At 37.8% G+C, this 19,568-nt stretch overlaps 1 protein-coding gene across 3 annotated transcripts; it reads left to right on the forward strand.

Moving 5' to 3' along the window:
* Positions 1 to 1,575: 1,575 nt before the first annotated feature.
* Positions 1,576 to 18,205, forward strand: lpar2b (lysophosphatidic acid receptor 2b). 3 transcript variants are annotated; one of them, XM_055204035.2, is made up of 6 exons: positions 1,576 to 1,735; positions 5,750 to 6,259; positions 9,951 to 10,365; positions 12,514 to 12,770; positions 13,277 to 13,309; positions 17,755 to 18,205. In XM_055204035.2, exons 2-6 carry the CDS (start codon positions 5,918 to 5,920, stop codon positions 17,851 to 17,853), a joined length of 1,146 nt encoding a protein of 381 aa, XP_055060010.2. In that variant the 5' UTR covers positions 1,576 to 1,735; positions 5,750 to 5,917; the 3' UTR covers positions 17,854 to 18,205. The 3 variants fall into 3 exon arrangements, with proteins under 3 accessions (XP_055060010.2, XP_055060012.2, XP_055060011.2); XM_055204036.2 differs by having other exon boundaries at positions 1,588 to 1,751; XM_055204037.2 differs by lacking the exon at positions 13,277 to 13,309 and having other exon boundaries at positions 17,755 to 18,203.
* The last annotated feature ends 1,363 nt before the right edge of the window (positions 18,206 to 19,568 follow it).

Below are 19,568 nucleotides of genomic sequence, written 5' to 3' on the forward strand. Positions count from 1 at the left end.
CACAAACTGATATATTTCAAATGTTTATTTCTTTTAATTATTTTAAATTATTTTAATGAATATAACTGAAAATCCCAAATTTTGTATCTCAGAAAATTTGAATATTTCTTAAGACCAATACAAAGAAAGGATTTTTAGAAATCTTGGCCAACTAAGTATGAACATAAAAAGTATGAGCATGTACAGCACTCAATACTTTGTGCGAGATTCTTTTGCCTGAATTACTGCAACAATGTGGCGTGGCTTGGAGTCGATCAGTCTGTGGCACTGCTCAGGTGTTATGAAAGCCCAGGTTGCTCTGATAGTGACCTTCAGCTCTTCTACATTGTTTGGTGCTAAACCCTGACAAAAGGTATTGTAAGACCAGCAGCAAATGGCTGAATCCACAGGGAGCCATTTTCTAATTCCTGTTGAATTATCATCTGAAACCTTTCTTACAGAATTCACATCTACCCCCCAAGACAGCTACCCCATGGTGTGGGGAGAGAAGAGTCACACCCTACCGCACTTTCTCGTCCCCCTCTCCTCATTTTCACAAAGCAAACTGTTTCAAAGTCCTCTCCGGGGTGCGGTTATCCCTATTGCTTGTAAACTTTTTTCTACCACATCTTTTCCTTGCCTTTGCCTCTCTATTAATGTGCTTGGACACAGAGCTCTGTGAACAGCCAGCCTCTTTTGCAATGACCTTTTGTGTCTTGCCCCGGTTATGCAAAGTGTCAATTGTGGTCATTTGGACATCTGTCAAGTCAGCAGTCTTCCCTTTGCAGGTGTTTTGAGTTAAAGCTGATTAAAGTGCGGCACCGATATTGAACCTTTTCACAATATTTACATTTTCTGAGATACTGAATTTGGGATTTTCCTTAGTTGTCAGTTATAATCATCAAAATTAAAAGAATTAAACATTTGAAATATATCAGTCTGTGTGTAATCAATGAATATAATATACAATATTTACTTTTTGAATGGAATTAGTGAAATAAATCAACTTTTTGATGATATTCTAATTATATGACCACCAGCACCTGTATAATATATCCTCTATAGAATCAGCTATATCTGGCTCTCTTTCAAGGTTTTTTCCCTCCTAGGAATTTTCCCTAAAAAGACTAGAGGTTTTCTCTCCCACGGTTTTTTTTCAACCCCTAGGAAAAGCGCTATACAGGCCTATAAATAAAATTTAATTAAATCTGTGTGTGTATTTGGGTGGGGCTGAAATTTCAGCGGCCATCTCCTTAAATTTGTACCAGATGACAATAAACAACTCCATATGACTGATATCCGATATGATGTGTGTTTGTTCGTGTTGGACATAGATTATACATCTTTTCGTATTACGTCACTGTGGAGTTAATAACATTTAGGTTAAACTTTATTCAAAGTGCAGATTACCATTTTTGTTTTTTGCACAACGAATGAACAAAAATAATAGTGTTTCAATCATTCGGCAGGATTTCATCTCATCTTCTTTACGCACTGAACATTTAAACAGTTTAACGCGCCTGCTCCGCTTCTCATTGGTCGGTCACAGCACCTGCATCCAATCAGCTGCGCCCGCGGGGAGCGCTGGCTCAGCACTGACCACGCCCTCGCGCAGCAGGAGCGTCTCACAGGTGAGTGCGCGCACACGGACCGGACGGGCAGCGGGAACACGCACGGAGTCACATCGCGGTCGAGCACGAACCGAACAGCGACATGAGATGATCAGTTTGAGATCGGATCCGGATCGATCGCGGCGGTGAGTCTCACATTCAGTGCGTTTGTGAAGTTGATCTACTTCAACATAGTTTTTTCGCGCATAGTTTCGGATCGTGCGCGCGTGTGTGTGTACTCGGACGAGTGTGTGGCTGTGGGCTGTTTGTTGTGAGTTCGTTTTTATTCAGAGTATGTACAGATAACTCGTGTAATAAGTGATGTTTTTGGTTGTGTAGATCACGGTGTGTTTTTAATTTGGTTTTTGTTAAGTGTTCACTCGACGCGCCCAGTTCACGCGCTGTTCCTGGATCTCTCTCTCTCTCTCTTTCTCTCTCTCACACACACATCACACAATGTGTTGTTGTACATTGACTTCTTAACAGATAGGGAACGTCTGCGAACGCACTTAAATTCTGTGTTTTCTTTTCATTTACACACGGAAATACTCCAAATATTGGGAAAATGTAAATCAAACGGCACTGTGAGGTAAAATCTGTAAAAATGAAGTTGGGTGTGCTGTTTCTAGATCAGTGATGAAATCTGAGATCAAAATCTCTGCAAATGTTCTCATATGATTGCATCCATTGAAGTTCTTCAGATCTTGATCTCATCTCCACATTCATATTAGTTTCATTCCACTTTAATTGTATCTTAATGTTTATAATGTCATTTACCAGAAAGATTGTAATTAATTACAAAAGACAGTGAACTGAAAGATTTTCCACAGTGGTTGTTGTGTAATGTTTGGGTAGATGAGGAATGTATACAGCTGACGGTACCCACTGACTTCATAGTATTTTCCTGTTATGGAAGTCGGTGGGTACCGTCAATTGTGTGCTTGTAGTCGTTTATCAAAAGAGTTTCTTTTGTGTTCAACAGAATAAAGAAACTCAAACTGGTTTACAACAACATGAGGATGAGGAAACGATGACAGATTTTTTTATATTTTGGCTAAACTGTCTCTTTAGATGTCTCACAGTTCAGGGTTTCCCTTATCGTGTTTTTTTTTTTGTGGTAAAAGTGTAGTAACCATGCTTTAAGTACACTGTAAAGCATAGTATGCAGCTGTTTGCCAGTAACTTACTGTAGATTTATATTTGTTACCGGCAACAGATAAATGAACATTTAACATTAACAGAATAAAACTGTAAAATAACAGCCTCATGCAAAGCATTATGGGAACCAAAATCTGAAGGAAATAGGTTTAATGAGGATTTCTGTTTCCCAGAATGCTTTGCATGAGACTGTTATTTTATAGTTTGATTCTGTGAAGATAAAGACTTGTTAATGTTTAATGTTCATTTATCTTTGATCAAACTGTAAATAACATACATTTACAGTTAGTTACTGGCAAACAGCTAATACTGTCATTTCTACAACAATGTATGTTTTTTATTATGGTTATTTAGTGGTAACCATTGTTTTTCTACAGTAACCATGTTTCTTGGGTTTTAACTGTAGGAGAACCATTCAATTTTTGGGAGTAGTTAGATCATTTACTATGTGCTGTGGGAATTAAACCTGTGACATTGACTTTGTTTTATTTAATTCTGTTCACTCTATAGGAGCAGTAAGTATATATATATAGACACACTTGAGAGAGAGAGAGAGTCAGATGGGCGTGCGGGCTGTTAAAGGGTGTGTCGGCTTGCATAATAACACACTTGACAAAATCATAGCAGAGTTGAGGTTTACTTTGCTCTATTAATACTCATATACAGACGTATAGAAATGTTTTCTGAAGATTATTAGAAAGAGTATCACAATACACAAACACACACGCGCGCGCGCACACACATGTCTCCTCAGGAATGTTGCTGTCTGTCTGTTTTTAATGGTTGATGATGAAACTTCCCGTCATTCGGGCTCAGGTTGGGATTTTATGAGTCTCTATCAGCAGTCTCTGAGTGTGTTTTTATCGCTTTCTGAAGATCTCAAGAGAAATCCTCCTGACTCTTCATTTACCACACAAACACTTTAAATACATGATGTGATGTGGCTCATTGACCATTGGCTTGAGAGTTTGCTGTGGTTTGTAGGATGTTAGTTTGGTTGTTTACAGATGGCCTGATATAACCAGTTGGATTCCCAGTGCTTTAGTTTGTGTCTCCGGTCTGTCTGGCCTCTTGTTGTTTGCCTTGTTTCATTTTTAATGTTTTCATTTTAGTTTTTGCTTTCTTTTGCTGTGTTGATCAGCTCTTACCTTGTATCTGTTCTTTTGTCTTGCCTTTCTATTGTATCGCTCTTTCATTTGTCTTTTGTTTTCTGTTTATGTAGCTTTATTATGTCCTTTGTCTCTCTTCTTTAGTGTGGCTTTTTGTCTCAGTTCCCATCGTCTGTTTTATTTGTCTGTCATCTTTGCCAATCTGTGTAATGGGCAAAAACCTGTTCTATAAATGCCCAAAGAAAACCGTCTTGAAAAAACTTTTGATTTCGTTTTATCTCAGTACGAAGCTTAATAAAGCACTGTAATTGACCTTTCACACAGCCCCGCCCACTTTTACTATCTGACATCCATCAAAACACTTCCATTGTACTAGACATGATTATCGTGAAATAATAGTGTCTGGGAAAATGACTTGTTAAGTTCAACACATTAAACTGGCATGTTAATATTAGACAGAATCTCGGCAATATGCATTTGAAATACAGGATGTGAAAGTGACACAGAATGAAGTGATATAAAGAAATCAATTGAAGCCCAACATTCAATCATTAAAACGAAATTAAATTCTTCTAATTGAAAAGCTATTTACCAAAACTACAAACTTTCAAATGAATTAAAAACTGTGAAAATGATTAAGCGTAAAATTAAGAAATTAGTTGTTAATATGGCTGAACAGTTATATTATTAATATTCGCTCGTGGATCATTTTTTTCGTTTAAACCTTTACAGCAGTGTTTAATTGATGCAGTAATCTACCACATACAGATGAATGTCTTGAAAGTAATAATAAATTCAAAGTAATAATAAAAAAATGTTTTCAATTCGTGAAGTGAAATGATTTTTGAGGATACGTAAGGGACCGAAGTTTACACTGAATACATCTACAATCTACAACTGACTTTTCATATTTGATGAAGACGATGTGATGTGTTGGATACGGGTGTGTTATAGTGAGACATTAGTGTAAACTCTCATCATCTTGTGTTGGGTTTCATCTTGCAGCGAATCAGGTTGAAGCAAATGAGTTAAAACTGTGGTTTATTGCTGGTTATGTGTCGTAAATAACGTCACTTGATGACAAAGCGAAACTCTCACCTTATTGGGGTCTAAGGGTTGTTACTGCCTATGCAATACGAGAGTCTTCGACATCTCATTCCTGACAAGCACACAACTTTTTGTTAGGGTTTGAGAAACCGATTGCGTGCGTGTAGATTTTTGTGTCCAAAGGTAACACTTGGAAAGTTATGTGTTGACAGAAAATTTTAGAAGATGGAAGTTTTACACGGAATGAGTGGAGATGTTTGGCTGTGTGGGGGTTTTTGAGGTGATAACGGTGAGTTACTGGAAACCATCTGTTTTTTTGGCAGAAGATTGATAGCAGTTGTGTCCAATCAGGCAGCGAGTAATCTGTTGGCTAGAAGGCCATTGGTTGAGATGTTGTGGAGTGAAGCGTTGGTCTCTTTCCAGCTCTGTTGGAAATGTTTTTACTGGTTTTATACTCGGGGTCACATTACTCTGATGTGTGTGGAATGAAAGTCTTTAGTGTGGGTTTAGTTAAATGCTGTGCGTGCGTATTTTAGTTTTTTTAGTTTTTTTTGAGGATGTATCAGTCTCACAGTAAGTTCATGTCATTTTTTAACTATTAAACTAAAGTCTTACTGACGACATGCCAGATGTGAGGGGTTTATACATCATGCTTTTTGTGTTTATTGATTTAAATGAAATGAAAAGTCAATGTTTAACAAAGCTAATGAGAATCACTATTGCAAATGTTAGAAACAGTTATTTATTTTATTTAATATATGAACCGGTTCTGATTGACCTAGCCTAATAATTGTGTGACTGTGTTTAACTATGAATAATTTTTAACCCTATTTTTCTTACTCACAGGGATATAGACCGGGCTGACTTCACATTGACGTGGTGAACATTTACAACCAGAGCTCCATGTCTAAATAAATGACATCAACAACCTGAAGACCCCACTACTTTATTTCCACCTATCCACAGACATTTCTGGCCCAGCCGGTCATCTGTTACACCCTTACTGACGTCCCGATGGCTGCCATAAACTTCAGTAAAGACGGCATTTGCCACTACAATGAGCCGAATGTGGAGTTCTTCTATAATCACAGCAAGAAGAACATCAGCGATACCTGGAGGACCAAAGACATTCTGGTGGTCTCCCTGGGACTGACTGTCTGTAGCTTTGTGATTTTCGCCAACATCCTGGTCATGATGGCCATTTTCCTCAACCGCAGGTTTCATTATCCCATATACTACCTGCTGGGAAACCTAGCGGCGGCGGACCTGTTCGCCGGTATATCCTACATGTATCTGATGTTCCACACCGGCCCATGGACCAAAAAACTGAGCGTATATCAGTGGTTTGTGCGACAGGTAAGACCGTGACATTGTGTGATCTGTGGTTTAATAATGTGGTGTCAGACGTGAGGATCAGAGTTGGATGGAGAAGCCGTGGCTGTGTCGAGTTCAGCCGTACAGTGCTTATGTTTGTTGGATTATTTCCAGGTTAAATACTGAGCCTATTTACCATTTTTAAAGACATTCCTGGGCTCGTTTTGTATGATTTACTAGAGAAACAAAGAGTTGTTTTTTTTTAATCTTTGAAATCTAAGACTTGGATCTCATGTGGATTGGATGATGTCAGCCCAGAGGTTTTTGGGAGGGATTGAGTTTCCACAACTGTAAACTCACGATCTGGTTTTCAACATTTGATGATTTCATTCCTGTTGAATGAATTTCCGTTCTAGGATATTTCTATCAAATATCCTGTTGCACTTTAAGTGAGTCCATTTACAGAAGTGAAACGGATACTGGATGATGTGCTGATGATGTTAACTTCCACAGAAACCTTTCTGGAGTAATGCAGTTAAACCTGAAACTCACGTGATGTTTAATGGTTATATCTACACCGGTTTGCTTTGTGCTGTCCTTACCTTGTTGGACATCATGCAGTCAAAGCATCTGTATGAACTGAATCCCTGTGCCAGTGTGGGCACTTTGATTTCCTAACACAGCCTGAAAAACATGCAAGTTAGGTGAATTGAAGATCCCAAATTGCCCCTCCCCTAACCTGTATATAGATTTTTGATTGGTTCTTGCCATGAATATAGTCATAGATGTAAAGAAAGAATCGATCACGGTTCAGTTTAATGTTCAGATTTGATTTTGGGGATGAATGGTGGTGTTGGTGGTGGAGTTGTAGATCGTCAGGACAGACGTAGGTTTATATGCAGACAGGCAAAGGTAAGAACATTTGGACTTTTTTCTTGTAAGGACTATTCAGAGAAAAGTCGTGTTGCTCTCTTCTGAGAAATAAGACCACACTAAGGTTCAGAACAGAGCACCATACTTGAGATGATCTTCTTTGTCATTATATGAAATGATAGGACACGATACTTGTGAATGATTTTAAATGATTTGATGATGTGTTTGTTAGGAACATGACATCTAAATAGGGATGTGAGAGACACTAAAACACTAGTCAACTACACGAAAAATACAAATATTCTATTGTTCAACTTACTGTCATTTTAATTTTAATTAAAAACATAATTCTAAATTAACACATTAAAGTGAAATATTTGAAATATATAATAAATTATTTAAAAAAAAAAATCAATTATCTTCGATCTCGAATGCGGTTATTTTTTTTTTTTGATTGGCGCAGGGCTCTTTTTATTACCACTGGAAAGATGAGTATGGTGTGAGGTGGTTGGAAGAAAGTGAAAAAGTTTTATGTAAGCTATGTGGGGCCTTACAATCCATTTTTCATAAATTCTGTTTTATTTTTTTTTCAAGTTTAAGAACTAAGAACTCACATATCATCCAATATCAGTAGTCACCCGTGAGTACATATATTCATTGTGCATGGAGCAAAATCGTCGTAGTGCCACACTATCACGCCCTCCATTTCTCTCTCAAACCACATACGTTTAGATTTTGCCTTAGTGTCCAAGGTATCCCAGGGTACAGCTTATTGTTTTAATGAATGAAAAACAAGTATATTTACATGTAGTGGTGAAAGTTGGGTCCTTATAGGTCCATATAGCAACCTAAAGCAAGCAAAAGTCCATTGCGTCATTTACTTGAACTCTCCGCTGTAATCCCCTTTGCTTAAATAATAACTCAGCTACTGAGAGAACTGTGACGTGATGTTGCATTTATTAACATTTAAATGTCTATCATCTTAGTGGTAGCATGTTCATTGCCGGTGTCAGTTATGTGGTGAGAGAAATCTTCATCGAGTCTGTATACCAGGGCGGAAAATGATCACATTAAGTTTGAAGCTGGCATATGTTAAACCATTATAACACAAGTGCACCGCATATGTATTATAGCCTTTAATGATGTTAATGAATAAATCAATGGATCGTATTTATACACAACACATGTTAAACACAGGTTTTTGGACGCATTTTATATTTTATATTAGTTGACTAATCGGTTAAAATGTTTTTGTTTAAATTAGTTGCAGTGCACATCTCTAATTAAAAGCTTAAAGATGTGCTGATAGGTTCAGACGTTCTGTGGGAACACCTCTTCATTCACACCGTGAGGTCTGAAGCTCATGTTTGTGTAGAGAACATTTGATTCTTCAGACAAAATAAGATGTGACCACACTGTGATCTTCTGCTTCTGTCTTCCTCAAAATGTGTTGAAATACAACACCACAAAATATAGTTTACTAACACCCCAAAGGCTGTTTCACACTGATCTTCAGACAAAGAAAAGATATGATGAATATTGTTAAGAGTTTATTTTTCCTAAACGCTGTTGGCAGGTTGAGTGTGTTTGCCTTGTAGAAATCTCTTTAAGCCCGGTACACAACAAGCCCATGGTCTGCGTTTTGGCAGATTTTAACCATCATCTGACTTTTTCATTGTGTTTTGCACTGTTGGCTGAAGTAAGTCACTGTCGCATTATTTCTTTTTTGAACTGATTCACCATGTCAAACCAGCAGTGGGAGTCGAATCATAATTTCTTAATTTACTTTTTAATTACCCTTTAACATCGTGTACATTTCACTTGGGTAACATGTCATGTAGCAATCATCTTTATTCAAGTAAAAAGTATACACAAGAACTATACAAAATTATACTAGAACTATATACACTTGCCAAAGATTGAGAAAGAATACTAATTCTTAATAATAATAGAAACATGGTTGTATTCAAATTGTATGCTACATTTAAACAGAATCAACGGTTCAATGGTTTTGAAAGTGCATTGATAATTTTATCCCATATATCGAGTGGATCTTCGTGCTTTATGATTTACAGCCACTGATCTTTCTATAGGAACAATATCTCTGAAATGTAAAGTTAAACTTTTGATGGAGGTCCAGAGAAACCAAGAGTGTTTTATGTAGAACTTACAAATATAGATTTTCTTATTTTCTTAGTTAAATTTGTGTTAATGCACAGTGATGAATCATCATTACGAATAAAATTAGTCATTTAGGAATTGAAAACTCCAAACTATTCTCTAGAAAAGCTGCCGGAGTCCGATCATAGCCGACCAGTGCACAAAAAGAAAAACAAATGTGTCGAAGCACGCAAATAACGACATCAAGAGGGAACGCAACGCACAAAAAGCGCATCTTATTTTTTTGCATCTCTCACATGTGAACGTTTTAAAAAGATATCGCTCATAAGACATTACAGATATATCACGATTCCGTCTGTGATGAACGAGATTTGTGTGAAGCTGCTTTGTTTATGTTCTTTACCACGGCAGTCGCTAGCTCTTCTAGGCTTCTTGTATTGAGTAATGAATACCAACTAATGCCACCTACTGGTATGGAAAGTTATCTCACGGAGAACAGACGTGATACTTGGTTGCCGTCTGTTCTGTATGTTGGGTCAGGATCACTTTTGAGTTTACCTCACAGTCTGAACTGTTAGTTAGCATTGGTTTGGTGTGTCCCTGCCTTTACACGTTGTCAGAGATGTTTGTCATGTTGATGGTGATGGTTTCAGTATCAATGTTCTCCTTGTCTTCACAAATGTAATATTGACTGTTCACATTGGGTTTGGCTGTTAATCTGATTCTCTCTGGTCTTTAGGGTTTAATAGACACCAGTCTGACAGCGTCAGTCATCAATCTAATGGCCATAGCTCTGGAGAGACATCAGACCATCTTCACCATGCAACTGCACAGTAAAATGACCAACCACAGAGTCGTGCTGCTCATTATCGGCATCTGGCTCATTGCCATAGTTATGGGATTGGTGCCTACTATGGGATGGCACTGTGTGTGTAAAATTAGCCAATGCTCAACCATGGCGCCGCTCTACAGCCGCAGTTACCTGATTTTCTGGGCCGTACTGAATCTCTTGGCGTTCACGGTCATGGTGGCCGTCTACACTCGGATCTTCATCTATGTCCGACGCAAGAACCATCGGATGAGCAAGCACACCTCACAGGTCAAGCACAGGGAGACGGTATTCAACCTCATGAAAACTGTCAGCATGATACTGGGTAATTATTTAACCAACATGTATGAAATCCGTTTTATTTTTCCCAAATTTTGTTTTATTTATTCTCAAACTCTGTGTTTTTTGTTTTCATTTTTCTGGATTCCGCTTTGAATGGTTAAATTAGATTAAAGTAAAGTAATCAAAAAGCATATCTTATCAACTGAAAACATTAAACAAATTCAATTTAACAACAATTTATTGAAGGTTTTCATTAACATTACATATAGGCCGATGTATTTTGGCTGTCACTATAAGCAATTATTTTTTCCTTCTTTAATCATAAGACTATACTCATCTTGTTTTACTTTTCGGGCATCTGTATTAAATGTAAATATATTAGTTATGAAAGTGTCTGTCAACAATCTGATTTAACATTAGCAGTAAATACAAAAAAACTGTATGGATTAAATGTGCAGCTGCAAAAGTTGATTTGGGTTAGTTGATTGAAGTGATTTTTCAACATTTCTGGCACAGAAAGCAGCAGGCTGTATTGTCACTTTAAGCACTGTTTCAATAAACTGATAATTAGACTGCCGGTGCAGATGCTTCTGTGTGAGCGCTTCAGATGTGAGACCTCATGTCTGAGAAACACATAAATCAAAATCTTTCAGGTATTGCAAATCATCACAATATGCACATTTGTGATACTATATTTTATAGACTCTTTCACACGAAATATCAGTTTGCTGTCGTTCAACTTCAAAGATAAGAATGTGAAGTAATTTTACGTTTTAAACATAGATGGCGATAGAGAGGAAAATATTACAAATTGCAGCTTTAAGAATGTCTTGTTGTGTCATCGACCTTCACAGATCTAGCTCTTTGTGCTTTATCATGTCTGGTTTGGACACAATGTTATACACAACATACCCACGCTAGTGTTCTCATATGTGCACAGAAAACCCTAACCCTACTTCTTACACTATCCTCCTAATGCTCATATGAAGACTTACACAATAACACACTGAAGGAGAAAAACCACCTGCCCAAGCTTGTTTAACCGGACCTGCACGTTTTTCATATCTCAACCTTCTTTCTGCTCTACTTGTGTCTGTTCACAGAGAAAGAGAGAGAGAGAGAGTTTATGCATGTCCTGACAAACATCTATCACGCGCACGCACACACACAAACCGTTGAGTTGTTGTAAATTCCAGCTGTAAGTAGTTCTGGATGTGATCTGTAAACATGCACACGTATGACACTTCCTGTACGTTCAGCAACTCTGAAGGTCAAAAAGTCTTGATTTAGCATTTTTAGTTATTTGTTCTCATGATGATACATAATATTACATCAGTGTTTGTGGGGGAGAAGTTTTTAAGTTGTGCTTCTTAAGCTTGAGTTTAAGATGAGTGTGCGTAAATAGCAACAAGGAAATGATCAACATGCTCAATGTCATTTGTTTACTGATCTGGAATCTTTCATTGCGTAACACAAACGGTTTCCCAAATTAGCTCCGCCCCAAACTCATGCCAAAGCAACTCTGAAGGAAACGTTGCATATGTGTTTGCTGTCTTAGTGTGAAAATCTAACTTTTAAGTGCTATATTTTGGTCTCCAGTGCCTCTATTAACATAGGAAACATGAAAAAATCAACCCAGTAACTTTGTTTGGGTAAACCTTTCTCTGCAAGCGTTTGAAAAAGAGCTCATTCAGATTTTGCCTGTTTTGTAACGTAGCTAGTGAGTCCAATTGCAATAATACCGCCAATTAATCTCCACTATCCAACCACAGCACTGCCATTTAGTGCAGAGAGAAAATAATTGACAGCACAGTTGAGTTTCAATTTCAACAAACCACCATTATGGTGATCAGTGTTTGCATTATCAGCTCGTTTGCATTTTAAAGGACACACCCAAAAACAGCACATTTTTGCTTACACCTACAAAGTGTTAATTTTAACATGTTATAATAAACGATCTGTGTATTTTGAGCTACACCCTCTTAGCACACCAAAGACTTATTTCACATCTCACATGACACGTTTAAGAAAACTCAACCTAACGCATGAAAAAACATGATACACATGCAAATATTTCATTTGACCTCATATGTTGTTTTTTAGTTTTACGATTTTAGAAAGATTTTAAATGTGGATTGATTTGCTGTATCTGTCCCGTCTGAAGTAAGATGTGTTTTATTCTTTCTCTCAGGTTGCTTTGTGATCTGTTGGACTCCTGGTCTGGTGCTTCTCTTACTGGACGGTCTGAAATGTGTGAATTGTGACGTCCTGACGTACGAAAAGTACTTTCTGGTGTTGGCCGAGTGTAACTCCTTCATGAATCCCATCATCTACTCCTACCGGGACAAAGACATGCGCAACACCTTCAAACGTATCCTCTGCTTCCCGTGTCGACGCCACGAGAGGGGGGAGCACTCGGGGGTTCGCTTCAACACCCTCGATCAAGAGGTATTGTCCGAGAGCAACGGATCCCACAGTCACTCCGGCAGCCTCAAACCCGCTCACCAGCGCCCCCTTTAGCCCTGCTGCCAGAACTCAGTTTCAATTCGCGTATTTACGCTCAAATGTGCGAGAACGGTTAAAGACTGTCATTTATGCTGTTTTATGATGTTATTTTTTTGACAATTGCACAAATATAACACTACCAGCTAACACGGCAGCAAAAGTAAATCGAACTAACCCGAACTAGTCCGTCTCTAATCGGCTAGAAAATAAATGTAGATTTCCGCTACTAACAGCTAACTAACTTTGCCTGGCAGCATGTGTCGAGATATAATCTTAATAAATCTTGCATGGCTGTTGATAGAGAAATATAAAACATTAACGCAGTTAGAAAATAACCACTTTCCGTCCCGACTGCTTAAAGCAACCACTCCAGACTGTGTTTTGTGTTTTATTTGTGTTGACACTTGTCTGATTGTTGTTTTCTTTGTGTTTGTGTTTATGTTGTGCAGCGGAGACGTCGTGTGCTGCAGGACTCTTGGCTTGTATGTAGATTTGGTTGCCTTTTAAGTTTTTGCGAGTGTACGCCAATGAAAGCGTTTCACTCCATAATCAGTCCCATCTTTATTATTGTAAGCTGATCCGCTCTCATTTTAAAGTCTGTGTAAAGTCTGATATTAAATGAGTTTTTCTCACTACAGATAAATGTTGAATAAGAAACACTAATCAGTTATCAAAATCTTGGAAAAACAAGCAGGATTCTCTGCTGTGAAATGCTGGGGGCGTGTCTACTGTACATAGTACATAGTTCAGTCTTGTAACGTGTTTTATCAATACATTTCTAATAGGTTTAAATCGATTTCTCTGATAAAGCAGACACTGAAGTGATTTAAACTGCAATTCATCGACTGGCTCCAAAAGAGAGTCATTTCCCATAGACCCCCATGTTAAAATGCCCACTTTACAGCAGAAAATAATTTGTTTACAGCCTGGTACAAAAAGTGATTTTGGTCTGTATAGCTAATTTTGCCCTTCATGACAACTGTGAGGGTAAAACTTCTGCATATTAAGGGCGTGCCGCTGCTGTCCGTTCAGCTCCACACACATTTCGCCTATTTGGCCTTTTTCGGGAGTGACCCGTGGTGAAGCGTTTGCCAAAACGGCAAAGATTGGCTCCGCCCACTTTTGGCTTGAAAACCGCTCTTCAGAAACCTAAGGTTGACGTCACAGACACTACATCCATGTTTTCTACAGTCTATGTGTTAAATACAGTTCTCTGAAATGACTTTACACAGACTTTAAGATTTTCTTCCTCTTCACTCACCGCTCTGATCATTAACAGCTGGATTCAGATGAACGGTTGTGTGTTTGTTGATGTGTTAAGTTGGAATGATTGTGTGAAGTAAATGATGTTGAATGGGTGATGTGTGTTTACTTAAGCTCAGCGGTCAGGTTGTGTGTTTGTGTTGTGCATTACTGATCATACAAATACACTTCATTCTGTTGCGTTTCTGTCTAACAGATGGGCAGCATTGTGTTTGTTATACTGGAGTCTGTGTGTGTGTGTGTGTGTCTGTGCATGCAACAATCATAAATATTTACACGTATGTCAATGTGGTGTGTACACAAACATACTGTGTTGCACGCAGAGAGGATAAACCACTCCACACGCACACACACGCACACACACACACACACACACACACACACACACACACACACACACACACACACAAGCACAGTGGTTTTATTTCCTGTAGTGTTTTAGGTTTAGTTTGCATGCTAATGTGCGACTAACTCTCCAGCATGCTGCTTTGATCTTGACAACATTTAAAGAAGTTATTTCTCATGAAGTCTTTTTAATATCTGTCAGTTGTATGAAACTGTGTCAGACATTTGGATTGGTTTGGTTTTGATCTTGTTTTATATCAGTGATGAGCGAGAGAGTCTGGTCTTTAACTGTTAAACGCTTTTATCCACCAACACTTTATGTTTGTGTTGTTGTGTGATTTCCTGATGTCTGGTAATGAGTGTTAAGGAAATGACTCTGTGCTTTGATGTGCACTGTACATCTGTTTGTAATCTTTAAGCTTCACCTGGGGCGAGAGAGACATAGTTTAAATGTATGTTAGAAACATGGATTGGTTCATGATGATGTTTAGGGAGATAGCTGTGTGTTTTGTGTTAAAGTTTTTATATGATTATGACCTTATATACACTAATATTATCAACAAAAGAATGTGTGTGTGCGTGTGTGCGTGTGTGCGTGTGTGCGTGTGTGCGTGTGTGCGTGTGTGTGTGTGTGTGTGTGTGTGTGACATTTCATTTATTTTTCTCCTCACTCTTCATTCATCTGATTCAGTACAGGAGTGTGATGTGATTTTGTATAGAAATGATTGTGTTGTTGAGAAATAAACCTCACGTGTGTCTTCTGTCTTTGTCCTGCTGGTGTTAGGTGTTTGTGTTAAATTCTGATTGTTACGTCAAATGAACTTTCCCCCATCCTTAATCTGTACAGTATAAACCTTAAAGAGCCTCTATTACATTGCTAAAAACATAATTTTTTTGTATTTGGTATAATACGATGGAGGGCTGTAACCATTAATCGTGTGTCCCATTAAAATGAAATCGATTCTGAATCGCAAGGCTATGATTCTGTGTTTCATGCACAGCTTATGCACGTACTACGACATTTGGTCAGTAGGAAGTCCTTATCAATCTAAAATCATTATGAGTCGGAGTCGTTTATAACGTGCATTAAAAAAGCAACACTCATTAAATCAACACCAAAGAGGGTTTTTTTTACTTTAAAATAACGTTTCCAAAAAAGTTTCAGTTGTTCATCCACTCGAAACAGGGTGAACGGCACTTTCACATTCGCTTTGCAGCCCTCTATCGGCCAAAACCGCACTAAAGAAGTTTCCAACCGTCGGGTGGCCAATCAGAGCCAGCTTTGCTGCAGTAGGCTAAATTATTTATGACAGTGGTAATGGACAATTCCGTTTCCAACCTGTAGGGGGAGCAAAGAGCAAAAACTCTTTAGTGTTGCTTTAAGCAAAATCATTCAAAATATTCTTTATTATCATGAAAATACCTGAAACAATTTGAAGAACTGCGATATAAATATTCTTATAGACATTTCCTGGAATGGTGTTTGTAATGCTACTTCTTCTGTGGCACAAAGGAAGTTTCTGCACCCTGACTTTGGGATGTGCCGGGATTTCACCGTAATATAGTTAAAATTCATTCATTGAGAAAACGCGCATTTGCACGGTTAATCGTTACACCCCTAATACTGTGTGTTTGTGTGATTTATGGTTAAAACACACAATATTTTTCACATAGCGTACATTATTGTTGCTTCTCTACGCCCTGCCTCCCTAAAACGTGTTGATTTTCTACAAGGTTCATCGATCTGAAAAGCGCATTGTCCTCCGATTGGCCAGCTAACCAGAATGTTGTGATTGGTTCAGTCAGTAGTAAACTCTTTAAAAGTGTAGTGTGTAGATTTTAGCGGCATCTAGTCGCGAATTGCACCCCTCCCTTTTGAAGCACAAAGAGAAGCTACGGTAGCCATCATAGGACAAACATGTCATGGTCTGAGACAACATAATGATAAATGCGCTCTGTAGAATAGTTTTTCCATTCATTTTGTAAGGTCTATATACACCAATAAAAACATGGTTATCTGTATTATATTGCATTGCTGTCAAAAGAATGTTCTAAAGTTTACACACTGCATCTTTAAATATGAAAACATAGGCCAGGGTTCCCCAAATCTTACCCTGGAGGGCCGGAGCACTACAGAGTTTAGGTTTAACCCGGATGTGCCTCATAAGCCTTGAAAAGTGAAGCCTCTGGCTCTTTGATCGCCCCCTGGTGGCTGGCTGCAGTACAAGTCATAAACCCCGCCCTCTCCATTCAAACAAATGGGACTCTGCTCTAAATAAAAAAAATATTTACACTTCCAATAAAAGTTTCTGAAAGATGGTTTTGGTCCTTTCAAGTAGTTGTTATCAAGCTGATATATGTTCAAGTGTTCATTATTGTGGTAAGTTTCATTTTAGCTTGTAATTTAATGCTATAGAAACGGGGCGTGTCGTTATGACTGGTGTCGTTGAATTGGTCGCGTGCTCCGGCCCTCCAGGGTAAGATCTGGGGAAACCTGACATAGGCTGTGAGTCAGAAGTGGGCGGAGTTATGATAATGACCGCCATGTCCATGTCAACAGGCCGATGAAATAAACTGTTGCCAACAATCCGTGTGTTTGTTGTAGTCCAAGAAAAGAGATTAAGGTTGGAGACGATAACTCGCGTCAACTTTTACTTTGAGGTTTGTACCTTTTGCATATCGTTAACATGAACTAATACACACTTACACACCAAAGGAAATGTAAAATTATGAATCAGATAATAGGTGCTCTTTAAGTCTTAATCGATTCTGTGATCTAAACTAAATCAATGTGTTCTTCACATTTCCTGTTTTATCATGAAATCCTGCGATCGGTTCTGGAGATTAGACAGAAAATCATCCGGTGTGACTGCTGACACTTAAAGATTGAACACATTTCATTTAATTTGATTAATGATGATGATATGAAGGATTTGTGATTTATGGATGGATGTTTTAACTCAATGTTTATTTATAATGATGTTCAGGCTCTTTCTATCAAGTCTTGATCGTCATAAATGAGATGTTGTGGTCTGATGTGGTTTCATGATGCTTATCTGTTGACACATCACCTCATCATCTTTACATGCTAAAAAGCAGATGTGCTAGAGAAAAGGAAGGAAATAATAGAAACACATAAAGGGAAACAAGGTCAAATGCTTATTTACAGCCCAGTATTTTTCTTGCAGTCTGTTCTCTCTCACTCTTTCTCTCTCTCTCTCTCTCTCTCTCTCTCTCTCTCTCTCTCTCTTTCTCTCTCTCTCACTCTTTCTCTCTCTCTCTCTCTGGTGTTTCTCTGTTGTCTCTCTCTCTCTCTCAGGCTCGTAAGAGGCATGATGGTGAGGCTGGTGACCAGGTTAATGGAGTACAGGTTGTGCTTAAGGATGCTGAGAACATGCTGGAGTCCACAGACAGTTAGGAAGGATGGATAAAGGATTCACCTGTTATCATGTTGAACAGATGAGATTTTTTGGATGCCCATCTGCTGCAGTCTTGTGATAAATGAATATTTAATGGACTGTTAATCAAGTATCCTGAGTAAAGCTGCCTCGTGTGTCCAGTCTGGAAATGACACTGTACAGATACTGAAGTGTTAATGTGTTAATTTAAGCACCGTGTCTGTTGAAGTTTTTACTGTGAATGCATTGATTTTGTATATAAATATTAATTTAAAGTTTTATTGCAGGATTTTTTTAATGCGTTGTCGAAGCCCTACATTCAGTGTGCACTGTAGCTTCTTATTAAACTGATACAAAAAACATTCATTGGGTGCTTTTTCTTCTCTGTTTGAAAGAAAGCGTTCATTTCAGGTTAATATTTTGTAGTCTGTAATCACTTGCATATCAGATTTAATAAAGCTTCAGACACTGATAAGATTCAGGATGAAGCGGAGCTGAGAGATTCATCTACTGTGGACGTCACATCTGGATCTGATGCTAAAGAAGATATCAATAATCATGAGGTAAACACTCATTTGTACACATTGCATGTAAAGAGTTTTATGTTTTCGTTTGTATAAAGGGCAATTCCATGCACATGTCAACTTATGCCATACTTATGTCTCAGGTGTCAATATTTGGTGGTTTAAATTCCCATGCAAAGTCTCAGTTTTTATTTAGTTGTGCACAGAAATCCTATAACATTTTTTATATCCCAAACACTTTTTGACACATCGATAACACATGTATAGACTGAGATCTGTCTGATGTCTGTAGAATATAAACACATGGTTTAGTATATTGATGATAAATGCATTCTTTAAGAAATTATGTTTCAAGATTTGATCTTAAATGTGTCATCAATAACCTGGAATTGCTCAATTTTTAGAATGAGAGGAACACACTGTAAAAAGTGAAAAGTTGTATTAACTTAAAAAGTTACTTCAATTGGTAACATCATTAAGTTTAATACACCTAATCTTTTACCAATTAAAGTAACTTTTAAATGTTCTCTTTTTACAGTGTATTACTGTAGTTAATGGTGATCTCATGTGGCTCAGCGGTAGAGCATTGTGGAAGCAGCACAAACACAAATTGAAAAATGTTAAAAATTGTTGCTTTGTCAAAGTTAATCCCATTGATCCAATATCACATTTCAATAAACCCGCATTATGGTAATCAGTGTTTGTTTTAATTTGGCCCTTGACTCTTGTGTTAATGTTAAGATTTCTTTGGCTGTTGAAGCCGTTTTAAAATAAATCTGTGATGTCAAAGAAAACTAAGATCTAATGTGATCAAGTAACTTAATTGTTGTAGGTTTACCTAAATAATATTTCTTGTGTGTGCTGTGTTGTTAATATTAAATGATATTACAGTGCTAGTTAGAAGGGTCTTTTATTTTCTGAATTATGAAAACAGACTTGGAAGGTGAAACTACTGAATTCATCATGAATCAGTCTATGAAACTCATCAGTGGTGACGATCAACAAAAGAAAGCTTCATGCTGCAATGCATGCTGGGTATCAACGTAGTACTAAACTAATCTACGACTCCCAGCATGCATTGCAGTTGATCGATTTAGCTGAATTTGCTTGATGATTGTCACCATTGTTGAGATTTGTAGGATGAGTGATGATGTATGAATGTGTCAGTATAATGTGTTTTCTGTTAAACTTGTCACAGTGCATTTACAAGC

This window comes from Misgurnus anguillicaudatus, chromosome 3, assembly GCF_027580225.2.
Source record: "Misgurnus anguillicaudatus chromosome 3, ASM2758022v2, whole genome shotgun sequence".
In the NCBI taxonomy this organism is placed as follows: Eukaryota; Metazoa; Chordata; class Actinopteri; order Cypriniformes; family Cobitidae; genus Misgurnus; species Misgurnus anguillicaudatus.

Coding starts and splice junctions, on each gene's coding strand:
- lpar2b (XM_055204035.2), top strand. CDS start 5,918: ATGGCTGCCATAAACTTCAGTAAAGACGGCATTTGCCACTACAATGAG. Junction 6,260..9,950: donor ATCAGTGGTTTGTGCGACAG/GTAAGACCGTGA, acceptor TCTGGTCTTTAG/GGTTTAATAGACACCAGTCT. Junction 12,771..13,276: donor TCAACACCCTCGATCAAGAG/GTATTGTCCGAG, acceptor TATGTTGTGCAG/CGGAGACGTCGTGTGCTGCA.